General features: G+C 40.8%; 1 protein-coding gene across 1 annotated transcript in view; it reads left to right on the top strand.

Annotated features, from left to right (window-relative positions):
• Window positions 1-2,080: 2,080 nt before the first annotated feature.
• The window catches only part of LOC311150848 (NLR family CARD domain-containing protein 3-like), a gene marked incomplete at its 3' end in the record, with an annotated part of 63,696 nt that continues 46,497 nt past the window's right edge, over window positions 2,081-19,279 (top strand). Inside the window, exons 1-2 of the mRNA XM_084188403.1 lie at window positions 2,081-2,619; window positions 10,164-10,307. Of these exons, the coding sequence (XP_084044529.1) occupies window positions 10,180-10,307 (128 nt within the window). The 5' untranslated portion in view covers window positions 2,081-2,619; window positions 10,164-10,179. The remainder of the gene's footprint in view (window positions 2,620-10,163; window positions 10,308-19,279) is intronic.

Here is a 19,279-nt window from a genome sequence, read left to right as displayed (position 1 = left end):
AACCTGTAAACAATCAGGATCAATTGAACTTCAGATACCCACCTGGATCCCTTCTGCTGGAAACTAGGCAACAAGATACACACACAAACACTAAATATTTCAACAGAAATCAAGGGGTACATTTAAATGTGGTAATGGAAAAACAAGGTCTGAAAAGTGGTTTCTAAAAACAAAATAAAAAGTAAGGAACAAGTTGTTTTTATCACATTGAATATGAACTTTGTAGTAGAGTGGAGTTGCTTGTTAAAAATCATGCAGATCACAATTCATCCAAACAACTTGGCATAAGTCCTTTCCACAGTGCTGCTGCTTGGAGCTAGGGATAGGGTTAGGGACAGGGTTGGGTTAGGGTTAGGGTTAGGGACAGGGTAGCGTTAGGGTTGGGATAGGGTTAGGGTTAGGTTTGAGCCAGCATGTGGACGGACATGAGTCTACGGTTTGAGGATATATAATTAATTCTCTGGCTGTACTGACCTGATTTAAACCCAATTTCTAGTCCTGCAAACAGAGAGAGAGAGAACAACATACATGTAAATGTGTTTAACACAGTTTAATGCAATTTCCTTTTACTAAAATAGTTTAGTCATGTTAATTTGTAGCTCTCTCTGTATGGCAGATTCTCAGTAGGTTTCCATAGTCCATTAACCTAACAGCCTGGAAGGGAGGGAGGGAGAGAGAGAGAGAGGAGAGAGAGAGAGAGAGAGAGAGAGAGAGAGAGAGAGAGAGAGAGAGAGAGAGAGAGAGAGAGAGAGAGAGAGAGAGAGAGAGAGAGAGAGAGAGGGGAGAGAGAGAGAAGACTGGATAACACTCAGTCTGCCTCCTCAAATGGCATCCTATATAGTGCACTTCTACAGCCCTATTGGTCCTGGTCTAAAGTAGTGCGCTATGGAGGGAATAGGGTGCCATTTGGGATGGAACCTCAGACTTGAATCACTGGACCTGGACACTGCAAGTTGTTCATACCATATTGTTTTTAATGATTAACCTTGTACTGCAGTGGCCTAAATCAGGGTCACACAGTGTTTCTTGGTATTCTTAAACAAATCTACTTTGAAACCAAAGTACACACCTCACACACATGGTTATGGGCTTAATAAAAAGAAGACACCTGTACCATGTCAGATATAGAGTAGAAAGACCCCTGGACCATGTCAGATATAGAGTAGAAATGTATTACAATTTGAGTTTACGTCCCAATATTACACTTTATATACATGACAGAAGACTGAAATATAACAAAACCGTTTATTAATGATGAAATTATTAAAAATATAAATGCCATTCCATCCATGAGACCTCTAGCAGTAGCTACACAGCCATGTTGGAAACCCATGGCTTTTCTCCTAAACAGGTTCAACTGGTTTTCTGATTATTCTGACATGGGGTCAATGTCACTAGACTTTAGCAGATGTTAAATTAATCAGTAACAAAAATTACACAACGTCAGTTGACATTGGGGAGGTGAATAAACTTTTCAGCACAAAGGAACTTTCTCAGCACAAAGGAAAATCTCGATGATTTGACATGTTCTGTTTTTGAATTCAGGCTGCAAGGTAAGGATCATACCAGGGATTATTTATGTATGATGTTGGTAGAATGTATACATTGGGATAGTAGTAAGGATCCTACCAGGGATTATTTATGTATGATGTTGGTAGAATGTATACATTGGGATAGTAGTAAGGATCCTACCAGGGATTATTGATGTATGATGTTGGTAGAATGTATACATTGGGATAGTAGTAAGGATCCTACCAGGGATTATTGATGTATGATGTTGATAGAATGTATACATTGGGATAGTAGTAAGGATCCTACCAGGGATTATTTATGTATGATGTTGGTAGAATGTATACATTGGGATAGTAGTAAGGATCCTACCAGGGATTATTTATGTATGATGTTGGTAGAATGTATACATTGGGATAGTAGTAAGGATCCTACCAGGGATTATTGATGTATGATGTTGGTAGAATGTATACATTGGGATAGTAGTAAGGATCCTACCAGGGATTATTTATGTATGATGTTGGTAGAATGTATACATTGGGATAGTAGTAAGGATCCTACCAGGGATTATTTATGTATGATGTTGGTAGAATGTATACATTGGGATAGTAGTAAGGATCCTACCAGGGATTATTTATGTATGATGTTGGTAGAATGTATACATTGGGATAGCAGTAAGAGGCCGGTGGGTAAATGACTAAGATTCAAGCCTCCCGTCAGTTAGGGAGATTTGTTTCTTTATTGTGTGTTTAGTTGTACCTTTACCTTCCTGTAGTTGGCCATTTGGAAGGATTCTGAATGGAGGAATGGTCTAAGATCACTCCAACTCAGAAAACATTTTAGAAAAAGCCTCAGTGCCGTTATCCTCGCAATGGAGGTATTGAAAGGGAGAGCCAATTTTGACCCCTACCTTTTTGAGAAAAAAAGTAAAAGATTAAACTACTGTTCTGTTAATGCTATACTATGGTGTTGTGCCACTATACTTTGACCAGATATTATATCAACTGTACGTAGAACATAGATACCACCACATCAGGAAGGTGCTCTCTCAGCACAACAGAAAATATCTCAATGACTTGACATGTTCTGGTTGTGAATTCAGGCTACAAGGTAAGACACTTCACAGGGATTATTGAAGTGTGTAGAGAAATTAAATGTATGGTGTAATTTCAGTGGTGGAAAAAGTACCCAATTGTCGTACTTGAGTAAAAGTAAAGATACCTTAATAGAAAATGACTCAAGTAAAAGTGAAGGTCACCAAGTAAAATACTACTTGAGTAATTGTATATGGTTTTAAATATACGTAAGTATCAAAAGTAAATGTAATTGCTAAAATGTACTTAAGTATCAAAAGTAAAAGTACAAGTATAAATAATTTCAAATTCCTTATATTAAGCAAAGCAGATGGCCACATTTTCTAGTTTTTATTTTATTTCCGTATAGCCAGGGGCATGCTCCAACTCATCATTTACAAACAAAGCATGTGTTTAGTGAGTCCCCCAGATCAGACGCAGTAGAGATGACCAGGGATGTTCTCTTGATAAGTGTGTGAATTAGACCATTTTCTGTCCTGCTAAGCATTCAAAATGTAACGAGTACTTTTGGGTGTCAGGGAAAATGTATGGAGTAAAAAGTACATTATTTTCTTTAGGAATGTAGTGAAGTAAAAGTAAAAGTTGTCAAAAATATGAATAGTAAAGTACAGATACCCCCAAAAAACTACCTTACCGATCACTGCACCTGTACACAGCCCATCTGAAATTAGCCCACCCAACTACCTCATCCCTATATTGTTATTTAATTTGCTCTTTTGCACCCCAATATCTCTATTTGCACATAATCTCTTGCACATCTAGCATTCCAGTGTTAATACTATTGTAATTATTCTGCACTATAGCCTATTTATTGCCTTACCTCCATAACTTGCTACATTTGCACACACTGTATATATATTTTCTGTTGTATTTCTGACTTTATGTTTTTTTTTTACCCCATATGTAACTCTGTGTTGTTTTTATTGCACTACTTTGCTTTATCTTGGCCAGGTCGCAGTTGTAAATGAGAACCTGTTCTCAACTGGCTTACCTGGTTAAATAAAGGTGAAAAAATAAATAAAATAAAAATAAACTGAATGTGGGCAAGTCAAATTCAATATATCAATATTCAAGACTCAACCTTTGCAGAATCAGAATCACCTTTTTTCGCCAAGTACATTTGCACATACAGATGTAGGATCTTAATTTGAGCCAGTTTGCTACAGCAGGAAAATATTCCTGCAGCAACAGGAAATGTGAATTATTATGTGAATTATAATTAATGGACATTTTTGTAGCGGTTGATACATTTTTATTAAGCGAAACTCAAGTCTGGCATTTCTAACTGGAAATTACAAACTTCATAAGCCTTTAAAACCTCAAATACACTACAAGTTTTACATTTCCTGCATTGCCGGAAAGTTATTCTGCAGTGGGGGGGGGGGGGGGGGGGGGGTGATCAAATTAAGATCCTACATCTGTACACATAATTTTACATGGTGATAGTGACAGACAACATTTAGAGACAGAATACAGACAAAAGAGTTTTCACAAATGTCTGTACAACATTATACACAACTAGGAAGAGTGAGCATAGAGCTATAGGAGAATGAACAGTGGATATACATATATACAGTACAGTGGGAATACAGTTGATATACAGATATACAGTACAGTGGGAATACAGTTGATATACAGATATACAGTACAGTGGGTATACAGTTGATATACAGATATACAGTACAGTGGGAATACAGTTGATATACAGATATACAGTACAGTGGGTATACAGTTGATATACAGATATACAGTACAGTGGGATTACAGTTGATATTAGGGGTGTAACGATTCGTTTTAACAACGATTCGATTCGTATCACGATTTGTGGTTGTCGATACGATTCAAGGACGATATTGGTTCATTTAGAACGATACGATCCGAAACGATTCAGTGACTTGAAATCGATTCAGTAACCTTTTAGCCAAAAATTCAACCAGTGTGACTGAAATAAATACCTGGTAACCAGTTGCATTTTAATGGCTGGCAATAGTCTTGCTATTTTTAACAGTGTTTCATGCCTCCATGCAGACCATCTGGTATTATGAAACTTACCCATACCTACGTTGACAGCAGCCCCGTCTGTGCAACTTTGTTGTCCAGTCATCCAAGCCTGTGTCCTGGAAAAGTCTCACAAGTCCGTCTGTTATGGCCTGTGCGGTTCGGTCAGCACCCAATTCAATCAGTCCAATAAAGTCCGAAGTAAACTCTCCGTTGCTGGACACAATGTAAACTATTTCCTGCTCAGTTTTTGTGATGTCCTCAGATCCATCAAAAAGCATTCAGTAAAGGAACATCCTCAGAATAGGAAGACATGGGACGTGCGTGTTTAGCTTTATGGAAAGAGAAAAATATTAAACAGAGCTTGCCGCTGTTCTTCATTCAGCTTGTCTCGCTATCTGGCAAGTGGGCGACTGGACATTTATTCTCGGCTAGCTTTTAGCAATGGCTTGCGCCACATTCGTGTGCTCCTTGCTCTTTTCATGTTTGTCAAATAAAGGATGGTTGAAATTCTTTGAGCCTTTATAAAATGCACCTGTTTTGTCTGCTAGATGTGGATTTGAGCGGCAAATCTTGCACCACATTTCTTCGGCTCTGGCTCCAGTTGGCGTTTCTTTGTAGGTGGCGAAACGCCAAAAAGGCTGCTTAATGTCTGTTGCTTTTTGGACATCCCTGACAGTAGTTGACAAGCAACATGTCATGTGTAAGGTTAGATGAGAAAATCGGTCAAGTACGCAAAGGCACGTAGTAATTTGTTGCGCTTGCGTATCTGCGTACCAGTTATGTGCACCCCTGCATATAAAGTCTGACGTGCTTAAATCCAATGGGTTATTTCCTAGTATCGATACAATCGATTTATTACATTTTAAAACGATATTAGATCGATATATGTTGTCCAAAAGGCCAACTCGCCGCGCACAGATCGATGTAGTTGAATCATATGAATATAAATCGATACATCGATGTAGTCGATGAATCGTTACACCCCTAGTTGATATACAAATATACAGTACAGTGGGAATACATTTACATTTACATTTTAGTCATTTAGCAGACGCTCTTATCCAGAGCGACTTACAGGGGCAATTAGGGTTAAGTGCCTTGCTCAAGGGCACATTTACGTCATTTAGCAGACGCTCTTATCCAGAGCGACTTACAAATTGGTGCATTCACCCTATAGCCAGTGGGATAACCACTTTACACTTTTTTTTTTTTTTTTTTTTGGGGGGGGGGGGGGATTCAGCAGGGAGGAAAATGTGGCAAAGAGCTTCCTAGGGTTAGAGGCAGATGCTTGGAAGTTAGAGTGGTAGAAAGTGGCCTTAGCAGCAGAAACAGATGAAGAAAATGTAGAGAGGAGGGAGTGAAAAGATGCCAGGTCGGCAGGGAGTTTAGTTTTCTTCCATTTCCGCTCCGCTGCCCGGAGCTCTGTTCTGTGAGCTCGCAATGAGTCATCAAGCCACGGAGCTTTAGGGGAGGACCGAGCCGGCCGGGAGGATAGGGGACACAGAGAGTCAAAGGATGCAGAAAGGGAGGAGAGGAGGGTTGAGGAGGCAGAATCAGGAGATTGGAGGGAGAAGGATTGAGCAGAGGGAAGAGATGATAGGATGGAAGAGGAGAGAGTAGTGGGAGAGAGAGAGCGAAGGTTGCGGCGGCACATTACCATCTGTGTAGGGGCAGAGTGAGTAGTGTTGGAGGAGAGCGAGAGAGAAAAGGAAACAAAGTAGTGGTCGGAGACATGGAGGGGAGTCGCAGTGAGATTAGTAGAAGAGCAGCATCTAGTAAAGATGAGGTCAAGCGTATTGCCTGCCTTGTGAGTAGGGGGGGACGGTGAGAGGGTGAGGTCAAAAGAGGAGAGGAGTGGAAAGAAGGAGGCAGAGAGAAATGAGTCAAATGTGGACGTAGGGAGGTTGAAATCCCACAAAACTGTGAGGGGTGAGCCATCCTCAGGAAAGAAACTTATCAAGGCGTCAAGCTCATTGATGAACTCTCCAAGGGAACCTGGAGGGCGATAGATGACAATGATATTAAGCTTAAATGGGCTAGTGACTGTGACAGCATGGAATTCAAATGAGGAGATAGACAGATGGGTTAGGGGAAAAGTTGAGAATGTACACTTGGGAGAGATGAGGATTCCTGTGCCACCACCCCTCTGACCAGATGCTCTCGGGGTATGCGAGAACACATGGTCAGACGAGGAGAGAGCAGTAGGAGTAGCAGTGTTTTCAGTGGTAATCCATGTTTCCGTCAGCGCCAGGAAGTCGGGGGACTGGAGGTTAGCATAGGCTGGGATGAAGTCAGCTTTGTTGGCAGCAGAATGGCAGTTCCAGAGGCTGCCTGAGACCTGGAACTCCAGGTGTGGGGTGTGTGCAGGGACCACCAGGTTAGAGAGGCAGCAGCCACGCGGTGTGAGGCGTTTGTGTAGCCTGTGCAGAGAGGAGAGAACAGGGATAGGCAGAGGCATAGTTGACAGGCTGTAGCAAATGGCTACAATAATGCAGAGGAGATCGGAATGAAATGAACTAAACATCTGGGAGAGGAGAGAGCAGGGCCTCCCTCACCAAAACTTCCACCTCAGAAACTATAATTGTTTCACTGAACCACCCGAACAAAAACTCTCCCAACTTCCACCTTTAGAAATCAGAATTGTTGTGAACCACAGCGGTTCAATGTTTCAAGGAATAGACTCAACCCACTTTATTCAGCTAGCTAACTATGACACCATAGCTAACTAGCATGCTAGCATCCAATAACACACAGTTTAGCACCAACACTTGGTCACAACAAACCACCAATAGTGTGTTAACACACTAAACAGATAATTCGTGTCCGTGTCTAGTTCCTTTCATAACGCAGCAATAATTAAACGTTGGCTAGCTAGCACAAATATATTGTATTTAGCTGCCACAGTACAGCACACAATGGCTACTGTGTTGACTCTGTTCGAAAAACGGCTAGCTATCTAGCTTCGTGCTACAGTGGATATGCAGTGGATATACAGATATACAGTACAGTGGGAATACAGTTGATATACAGATATACAGTACAGTGGGAATACAGTTGATATACAGATATATAGTACAGTGGGAATACAGTTGATATACAGATATACAGTACAGTGGGTATACAGTTGATATACGGTGGATGTCCACATGTACAGTACCAGTATAAATATATCTAAGAGAGATTAACAGAGTGCTAATGCAGTATAGTGCAGTTATTTAGTGTACAGTTCAGAGATGGCTTGATGTGGTGTGCAGCATAGAGTGTATAGTCCTTTAGTCTCTATGGGCCAGATGGCCAGTTGGTGAGGGCTACAACATGGGGAAATAAACTATTCAGATGGGGGTCTATAACATCCAATCACATAGGTTTACAGCAGCTGACAGTTGCAACGTTATTGCTAATAACTCAAACTGCCTTATTTAGATAAAGACATAATCTCTGTACAGATGTAGGATCTTAATTTGATCACCCTGTTGCAGGATAACTAAAACTTGTAGTGTATTTGAGTGTATTTAAGCTTTAAAAAAGGTTTCTGAAGATGATCAATTCCACTTTTCTATTAAAATAATTGTTCATTAATTATAATCCACATAATAATTCAAATGTCCTGTTGCTGCAGGATTCTTTTCCTGCTGTAGCAAACTGGCTAAAATTAAGATCCTACATCTGTAGCAATACACCACTCTTTGATGTACATGGCTATATCAGGATTGACTTTTGACCATTTGACATCTTTTATTTACTGTTGTTTAGGCTGGTTGAATGAGTCGCCTATAAAAGCTACTTCATCTGCAAGAGAACAGGCGGCTGCACCAGCGACTGTAAGAAGTGATGTGATTTCCTCATATGAACGTGAAAGTAAGTGTGTAGCCTACGCAGTTACACAATGGCTGTTGAAACTGTGGCACGTATTTCTCGGTAACATTAGAAGTCGGATGAATGTGTTGATATGTAGGAAAGACGGGCAGACTCTCGTAGGTCTAGGCTAAACTACAAACTATTAGGGCCTACATAAAGCTGGCCCAACAGCAGAGTTCCGACAGCAGAGTCCCGACAGCAGAGTCCCGACAGCAGAGTCCCAACAGCAGAGTCCCAACAGCAGAGTCCCAACAGCAGAGTCCCAACAGCAGAGTCCCAACAGCTGTCCTATAATGTCTCTTCATTATTTATCTTCATATGACAAGGATTAAAAAGGATTTGCCTGTAGATTGTCGACTTGATTCATGATGATGACTGCTGGCTAAGATTTTGAAAGTATGATGTTGACATGATCAGTCCAATCAAAGCTACTGTAGATATAATGTGATTTGACGTCATTTTATCTGTTGGCCAATGACCTTCTTGGATGGGCACTTCTAATGTAACTCTATGGCAGCACCCAAGGGGCTTGCATTTTCTAGCTCTACCCTTAGACTTGGCGGTGACGTAGTGTCCCCATGAATGACAGAACACTGAGCCAATCACGGCACAGCGCTCCGTATTTTCTTCTGTCTTACCCCACCACCACAGAAAGCACTGAGCTAGGCTGAAACACCTGCATTTTGGAGCTGCCTTACTCAAGAAAGCAAAAAGGAGACCATGTTTGTATGCGGCTTTATTAACTCAATGATATATATATATATTTATTTATTTTTACATTTTTTGCAAACTGATATGTGACACGTATTAATGCCAAAATAACATGCAAAACAGGAAAGGCCACCTGCCCTGAATAACGGGTTGCTGGTTGAGAGAATGCCAAGAGTGTGCAAAGCTGTCATCAAGGCAAAGGGTGGCTATTTGAAGAATCTCAAATATTAAATATATTTTGATTTGTTTAACACTTTTTTGGTTACTACATGATTCTATATGTGTTATTTCATAGTTTTGATGTCTTCACTATTATTCTACAATGTAGAAAATAGTAAAAATAAAGACAAACCCTTGAATGAGTGTGTGTTCTAAAACTTTTGACCGGTAGTGTATATATTTTTTACGTTGTTAGCGAACTGATATGTGACATGTATTAATGCCACAATAACATGCAAAACAGGAAAGGCCACCTGCCCTGAATGACGGGTCGCCACTGGCTGAAGTATAGACTTTGATCTGCTTTACACAAAAAAATAAACTGTTATACATTATAACCTAGCCGACTTTAAATTATAAAGAATCTCTTAATTGTTGCAAAAAACCTTTCTGTATAGATCACTGATCCCCCCCAGATCAATCAAGCCTGTTTTAGCCCTTCTGTCTACATTCTCAGATACGTTTAGAAAAGAACAGATTTAAAGATAATAATTGGCTGACTTTTAATGAATACAAATAAGGGTGTGACATGGCCTTGTGTTGCTGCACTGTCTATAACTACCTTAACAAACAGTGACTTATTATTATTATTGACAGTTAACATGGTGAAGAGATTTCACAACTACATATTCATGTGATTGCATTAAATCACCTGACTATTTCGATATGTCTGTTAGTAAATGTTGTGTAAGAGATAATTAATAAATTATAACAATTCACATTCAAGAATTACTGTGTTAACTACAACCAACATGTTGGATCTCTGTTTAGGGGTCAGTGGTCTAAAATGAGTCTCTCTGGGGAGAGAGAGGAGGGGGGCCCTGCCTCTAAAATGAGTCTCTCTGGGGAGAGAGAGGAGGGGGGTCCTGCCTCTAAAATGAGTCTCTCTGGGGAACATGACACCAAAGCTAAGAGGTGAGATGACAATTTTGTTTAAGAATTATTAAGAGTTTATTTCCTAAATGCTATTTCCACAATTTTTCACATGTGTTTTTTAGTCAGAAATGGTTGCTTATGGGTACCTTCAATATTACTGTTCTCAGATGTTTAATTAATAGATTTTAAATGTATATCATTATTATTATTATTATTATTGCAAAACGCTATATATCCATTGTTTAGCTGAAATTGAATGTTCGTATCCTGTATATTTGACTGTATTATCTGGTTGTCTCACCTAGCTATCTTAAGATGAATGCACTTACTGTAAATCGCTCTGGGTAAGAGCATCTGCTAAAGCATCTGCTAAACTGCCCTGAATGACAGGTCACCACTGCTCCAAAGCAATTACATGTGGTACAGAAACCACTGACACGCTGCATGTTTCTATTATCAAGACACCTGCTGGTACCTCTTAACTGGTTAGGACAGCTCATGAGGTGTCCTAAATATCTGCCAACTAGGTGGGACACTTATGAATAAAGAGGCTTCATGCATAGCTTTAATTTATACCCATAAGAGTAGGCCAAAAATGGCTTTATTCTCAGCACTTATACGACACATTTTCTACTCTGAGACGTTTTTGGATATGGGCCCAGATCTCAAAATATTGTAACGACCCAGTATTAAATGAGTCTGTCTGGGGAGAGAGAGGACCAATTTTTCTACTCTGAGACGCTTTTTGGATACGTGCCCAGATCTCAAAATCTTGTTTTAAAAAACGATTTTCTTTTGTTTGACATAATAAATAAAATAATATTACTAATGTACCCGACTTTAAAGACTGGGTGTAGTTTATTATGTGGCACTGCTCATGTCCGCGTTCTGGAACTGTCCGCGTCCCCGTACAGAACTGTCCACGTCCACGTACGGTTTGGCGCCAAGCATATTGTCCAGTTACGCGCAGAGTGGACTGAGGTGATCTTGGGGAATAACGATGGAGTTCGTTACAGTGTTGAGACACCGAAGTTTATTGTTCAATTTGCTTTTTTGCTTAATGGTCAGTGACAGTATGAGTGTAGCCAGATCCTTTTCACTCGCTATCCTTGTTTAATTGTGTGGTTGAACGGGTTCGTCATCATCCTCGAGGGACAGACGAACGACCTGCTAGTTAGCCAAGCTAGTCGGTACAGTTAGCTAAGCTAGCTACTCTTTACCAGCAGCATCCTAGTTATCCTAGCTACCACTACATCATCACCGGCTGCCTGCATTTCTTGTGGACCGATGGAGCTCCCTGGTTGTTTCTTCCACCTGTTAAATACCGTGGAGGGCTTCTCCCTCTCTCGTTGACGGATGCTGGCTACCTACCATCCCTCTGTCCGGTTCTCCTCTCTTCACTAGATGGACGGTAACTTTAGTGTTTAACCCCTCTGTGTCCAAGGACCAAACTTTTTAATAATATTTTCGGGCGCCCCAAGGTTTTTATTGTTTGTAAAACTTTAGTAGAGAGCTCTCAATTTGCCGGATTTTAGGTATATAAAGTGCCTTCAGAAAGTATTCACACCCCTTGACTTTTTCCACATTTTGTTATGTTAAAGCCTGAATTTAAAATGCATAAAATTCAGATTTATTTGGTCACTGGCCTACACACAATACCCCATAATGTCAAAATGGAATTATGTTTTACGAAGTCTTTACAAATGTAATTAAAAATGAAAAGCTGAAATGTCTTGAATCAGTAAGTATTCAACCCCTTTGTTATGGCAAGCCTGAAAAGTTTCAGGAGTAGAAATGCGCTTAACAAGTCACATAATAAGCAGTAGGAGTGCGTGGGTCAAATCACTGGGGAAGACAAGCCAGAAAAATACATATTACAATCTACAGTTGGTCTGAAGTTTACATACACCTTAGCCAAATACATTTAAACTCAGTTTTTCACAATTCCTGACATTTAATCCTAGTAAGAATTCCCTGTCTTAGGTCAATTAGGATCACCACTTTATTTTAAGAATGTTAAATGTCTTTCATCACATTCCCAGTGGGTCAAAAGTTTACATACACTCAATTAGTATTTGGTAGCGTTGCCTTTAAATTGTTTAACTTGGGTCAAACGTTTCGGGTAGCCTTCCACAAGCTTCCCACAATAAGTTGGGTGAATTTTGGCCCATTCCTCCTGACAGAGCTGGTGTAACTGAGTCAGGTTTATAGGCCTCCTTGCTCGCACACGCTTTTTCAGTTCTGACCACAAATTTTCTATAGGATTGAGGTCAGGGCTTTATGATGGCCACTCCAATACCTTGACTTTGTTGTCCTTAAGCCATTTTGCCACAACTTTGGAAGTATGCTTGGGGTCATTGTCCATTTGGAAGACCCATTTGTGACCAAGCTTTAACTTCCTGACTGATGTCTTGAGATGTTGCTTCAAAATATCCACATAATTTTCATTCCTCATGATGCCATCTATTTTGTGAAGTGCACCAGTACCGCCTGCAGCAAAGCACCCCAACAGCATAATGCTGCCACCCCTGTGCTTCACGGTTGGGATGGTGTTCTTTGGCTTGCAAGCAACACCCTTTTTCCTCCAAACATAACGATGGTCATTATGGCCAAACAGTTAAATTTTTGTTTCATCAGACCAGAGGACATTTCTCCAAAAAGTATGATCTTCGTCCCCATGTGCAGATGCAAACTGTAGTCTGGCTTTTTTATGGCGGTTTTGGAGCAGTGGCTTCTTCCTTGCTGAGCGGCCTTTCAGGTTATGTCGATATAGGACTCGTTTTACTGTGGATATAGATACTTTTGTACGCGTTTCCTCCAGCATCTTCACAAAGTCCTTTTTTGTTGTTCTGGGATTGATTTTCACTTTTCGCACCAAAGTACGTTCATCTCTAGGAGACAGGACGCGTCTCCTTCCTGAGCGGTATGACAGCTGCATGGTCCCATGGTGTTTATACTTGCGTACGATTGTTTGTACAGATGAATGTGGTACCTTCAGGCGTTTGGAAATTGCTCAAGATTGTGCAAAGCTGTCATCAAGGCAAAGGGTGGCTACTTTGAAGAATCTCAAATATAAAATATTTTTTGATTTGTTTAATACTTTTTTGGTTACTACATGATTCCATGTGTGTTATTTCATAGTTTTGATGTCATCACTATTATTCTACAATGTAGAAAATAGTAAAAATTAAGAAAAACCCTTAAATGAGTAGCTGTGTCCAAACCTTTGACTGGTACTGTATATATGTATTTATTTTTACACATACACTATATATACAAAAGTATGTGGACACCCCATAAAATTAGTGGATTCGGCTATTTCAGTCGCACCCGTTGCTGACAGGTGTATAAAATCGAGCACACAGCCATGCAATCTCCATAGACAAACATTAGTAGTAGAATGGCTTTACTGAAGAGCTCAGTGACTTTCAACGTGGCACGGTCATAGGATGCAACATTTCCAACAAGCTCGCCGCCATTGGACTCTGGAGCAGTGGAAACACGATCTCTGGAGTGATGAATCACGCTTCACCATCTGGCAGTCCGACGGACAAATCTGGGTTTGGCGGATGCCAGGATAACGCTACCTGCCCTAATGCATAGTGCCAACTGTAAAGTTTGGTGGAGGAGAAATAATGGTCTGGGGCTGTTTTTCGTGGTTCGGGCTAGGCCCCTTAGTTCCAGTGAAGGGAAATCTTAACGCTACCGCATACAATGACATTCTAGACGATTCTGTGCACAAAGCAAGGTCCATACAGAAATGGTTTGAACTGGAAGAACTTGACTGGCCTGCACAGAGCCCTGACCTCAACCCCATCGAACACCTTTGGAATGCCTACTGCGAGCCAGGCCTAATCGCCTAACATCAGTGCCCGACCTCACTAATTATCTTATAATATTAATATGCCATTTAGCAGACGCTTTTATCCAAAGCGACTTACAGTCATGCGTGCATACATTTTTGTGTATGGGTGGTCCCGGGGATCGAACCCACTACCTTGGCGTTACAAGCGCCGTGCTCTACCAGCTGAGCTACAGAGGACCACGGAATGGAAGCAAGTCCCCGCACAATGTTCCAACATCTAGTGGAAATCCTTCCCAGAAGAGTGGAGGCTGGTATAGCAGCAAAGGGGGAACCAACTCCATATTAATGGCCATGATTTTGGAATGAGATGTTGGAGCAGCAGGTGTAATGAGATGTTGGAGCAGCAGGTGTAATGAGATGTTGGACCAGCAGGTGTAATGAGATGTTGGACCAGCAGGTGTAATGAGATGTTGGACCAGGAGGTGTAATGAGATGTTGGACCAGCAGGTGTAATGAGATGTTGGACCAGCAGGTGTAATGAGATGTTGGACCAGCAGGTGTAATGAGATGCTGGACCAGCAGGTGTAATGAGATGTTGGACCAGGAGGTGTAATGAGATGTTGGACCAGCAGGTGTAATGAGATGTTGGACCAGCAGGTGTAATGAGATGTTGGACCAGCAGGTGTAATGAGATGTTGGACCAGGAGGTGTAATGAGATGTTGGACCAGCAGGTGTAATGAGATGTTGGACCAGCAGGTGTAATGAGATGTTGGACCAGGAGGTGTAATGAGATGTTGGACCAGGAGGTGTAATGAGATGTTGGACCAGCAGGTGTAATGAGATGTTGGACCAGCAGGTGTAATGAGATGTTGGACCAGGAGGTGTAATGAGATGTTGGAGAAGCAGGTGTAATGAGATGTTGGACCAGCAGGTGTAATGATATGTTGGACCAGCAGGTGTAATGAGATGTTGGACCAGCAGGTGTAATGAGATGTTGGAGAAGCAGGTGTAATGAGATGTTGGACCAGCAGGTGTAATGAGATGTTGGAGCAGCAGGTGTAATGAGATGTTGGACCAGCAGGTGTAATGAGATGTTGGACCAGCAGGTGTAATGAGATGTTGTACCAGGAGGTGTAATGAGATGTTGTACCAGTAGGTGTAATGAGATGTTGGACCAGGAGGTGTAATGAGATGTTGGACCAGTAGGTGTAATGAGATGTTGGCCAGCAGGTGTAATGAGATGTTGGACCAGCAGGTGTAATGAGATGTTGGACCAGCAGGTGTAATGAGATGCTGGACCAGCAGGTGTAATGAGATGTTGGTCCAGGAGGTGTAATGAGATGTTGGACCAGCAGGTGTAATGAGATGTTGGACCAGCAGGTGTAATGAGATGTTGGACCAGCAGGTGTAATGAGATGTTGGACCAGCAGGTGTAATGAGATGTTGGACCAGCAGGTGTAATGAGATGTTGGACCAGGAGGTGTAATGAGATGTTGGACCAGCAGGTGTAATGAGATGTTGGACCAGCAGGTGTAATGAGATGTTGGACCAGCAGGTGTAATGAGATGTTGAACCAGCAGGTGTCCACATGCTTTTGATCATGTAGTGTATGTTTGGTGAAGTAATAAAGAAGGTGTAATATTTTGGGTAGATGTTCCTAGAACAGATTATAACTATATATGGACATATTATAAAGTATGTGTATGAATAGACTCTTAAGGATTAAAGTGGAACTGAGATGAGGAAGTGAATCAGTAGGCCAATGTGATGATGTTACAAGTAAGTTCCACTTGTTAAATCCACTTCAGTCAGTGTAGATGCAGGGGAGGAGACTGGTAGGGGGGGGTTGCAACTCAATATTAGGAGGGTGTTCTTCATGTTTTTTTACACTGTTTGTTTGTTGCTTTATGTAATGGCATATATTTAAATGCTTTGTGTAATGTCACATAATTGAATGCTTTATGTAATGGCATATATTTTAATGCGTTATGTACACTGAGTGTACAAAACATTATGAACACCTGCTTTTTCCGTGACATAGATTGATGAGGTGAATCCAGGTGAAAGATATGATCTCTTATTTATGTAACTTGTTAAATAAACTTCAATCAGTGTAGATGAAGGGGAGGAGACAGGTTAATGAATGATTTTTAAGCCTTGAGACAATTGAGACATGGATTGTGTAAATGTGCCATTCAGATGGTGAAAAATATTTAAGTGTCTTTGAACGGGGTATGGTAATAGGTACCAGGCACACAGGTTTTTGTCAAGAACTGCAACGCTGCTGGGTTTTTTACGCTCAAAAGTTTCCTGTGTGTATCAAGAATGGTCCACTACCCAAAGGACATCCAGCCATTTTGACACAAATGTGGGACGCATTGGAGTCAACATGGGCCAGCATCCCTGTGGGACGCTTTCGACACCTTGTAGAGTCCATTCCCCGACGAGTTGAGGCTGTTCTGAGGGCAAAAGAGAGGGGAGTTGCAACTCAATATTAGGAGGGTGTTCTTAATGTTTTGTATACTCAGTGTATGCTTTTTGCTTTATGTAATGGCATATGTTTTATTGCTTCATGTAATGTATTTTATCTATTGAAATATAGTTTTGAAATATTTTAAAATGTAGTTTCATGGGGATTTATTATGTTTTTCAGAATCTCCAACCAAATTCGGAGATCAGTCTCTCCAGTACCAAGTCATCTGTCCATGAAGAGTGACTTCTCTATGGATCGTCCTATACATTTTAGTGATGGATCAGTGACCTTTGACCCTAGGTAAGTTACTGGTCAGAATTTATGATATTACTATTGAATAGGAGAATCTTCTAGATCTAAAACCAGATGTATTTTGTGTATCTGAGTATATACTGTAAAGCATCTGCTTATAATTATTTGTTTATGTCATATATTTTAATATTCTGAGTGTACAAAACATTAGGAACACCTGCTTTTTCCGTGACATAGATTGATGAGGTGAATCCAGGTGAAAGACATGATCTCTTATTTATGTAAGTTGTTAAATCAACTTCAATCAGTGTAGATGAAGGGGAGGAGAGAGGTTAATGAATGATTTTTAAGCATTGAGACATGGATTGTGTAAATGTGCCATTCAGATGGTGAATAGGCAAGACAAAATATTTAAGTGCCTTTGAACGGGGTATGGTAGTAGGTATTGTAAGATTAAATAATAATATGCCATTTAGCAGACGCTTTTATCCAAAGCGACTTACAGTCATGTGCGCATACATTTTTACGTATGGGTGGTCCCGGGGATCGAACCCACTACCCTGGCGTTACAAGCACCATGCTCTACCAATTGAGCTACAGAGGACCACAGTAAGCTGATATACAGGTCGGATTCTGAATTGTGAAAAGGAAGCCACATCCCTACGTATAACAGTCTGTATAGTTTCTGACACTGACTCCAACGTAGGTTCCCAATGTGAGGGGTTTGGAAATAGTATATGAGGAAAATTTGTTTCATAATCAAAATGATCTAATAACTTCAATATTCTATGATAGAAGTGTAGATCCCTCCGGAGCTCCCCGCAGTCCACCTGTTTAGGAGTTGGTATGAAAGTCAGTCCTCTTTCTAGAACCTCACTCTCAGCTTGGTTGAGCCCAATGGGACATTGCTGGTCAACACCTCAAATCGGTTGTGAAGTAGTATGGACATATTGATGGAACAAGGTCACTAAACTGGTGGTTAGACAGGGTAGATCCAAGAGCAGGCCTCTGCTGTCATCTAGAGGGCGTTTCTCTGTACTGCTTGACACATGGAGACTCAATGGAGGCACAGTGCAAAGTGCTCAAAGTAAGGCCCAAACAATTGTTTGTCAGGCTGGGATCTATAAAGCAGTATGTTCTCCAATTAGATGCCAACTAATATTCATACAGGGACAATAGGTGGGGCAGGAGGAAGAATGGTGTTCCTGATTTTCAGAGGAATTCCCCAATTTTCTTTAAAGCTTCAGATTGAGATTGTTGTTATTCTCCAATATGTTTCCTGTAGTTACACATCCTGTAGTTACACATCCTGTAGTTACACATCCTGTAGTTACACAGTAGTTACACAGTAGTTACACATCCTGTAGTTACACATCCTGTAGTTACACATCCTGTTGTTACACATCCTGTAGCTACACATCCTGTAGTTACACATCCTGTAGTTACGCATCCTGTAGTTACACATCCTGTAGTTACACATCCTGTAGTTACACATCCTGTAGTTACACATCCTGTAGTTACACAGTAGTTACACAGTAGTTACACATCCTGTAGTTACACATCCTGTAGTTACACATCCTGTAGCTACACATCCTGTTGTTACACATCCTGTAGTTACACATCCTGTAGTTACACATCCTGTAGTTACACATCCTGTAGTTACACATCCTGTAGTTACACGTCCTGTAGTTACACATCCTATAGTTACACATCCTATAGTTACACATCCTGTAGTTACACATCCTGTAGTTACACAGTAGTTACACATCCTGTAGTTACACATCCTGTAGTTACACATCCTGTTGTTACACATCCTGTAGTTACACATCCTGTAGTTACACATCCTGTAGTTACACATCCTGTAGTTACACATCCTGTAGTTACACATCCTGTAGTTACACAGTAGTTACACATCCTGTAGTTACACATCCTGTAGTTACACATCCTGTAGTTACGCATCCTGTAGTTACGCATCCTGTAGTTACGCATCCTGTAGTTACACATCCTGTAGTTACACATCCTCTAGTAACACATCCTGTAGTTACATCCTGTAGTTACACAGTAGTTACACAGTAGTTACACATCCTGTTGTTACGCATCCTGTAGTTACACATCCTGTAGTTACACATCCTGTAGTTACGCATCCTGTAGTTACACATCCTGTAGTTACACGTCCTGTAGTTACACATCCTGTAGTTACACGTCCTGTTGTTACACGTCCTGTAGTTACACATCCTGTAGTTACACGTCCTGTAGTTACACGTCCTGTAGTTACACGTCCTGTAGTTACACAGTAGTTACACATCCTGTAGTTACACATCCTGTTGTTACACATCCTGTAGTTACACATCCTGTAGTTACACATCCTGTAGTTACACATCCTGTAGTTACACATCCTGTTGTTACACATCCTGTAGTTACACATCCTGTAGTTACACATCCTGTAGTTACACATCCTGTTGTTACACATCCTGTAGTTA

Source organism: Coregonus lavaretus (genome assembly GCF_964263955.1).
Source record: "Coregonus lavaretus genome assembly, chromosome: 2".
Classification (NCBI taxonomy): domain Eukaryota; kingdom Metazoa; phylum Chordata; class Actinopteri; order Salmoniformes; family Salmonidae; genus Coregonus; species Coregonus lavaretus.
This window is presented reverse-complemented; position numbering and strand designations above follow the sequence as displayed.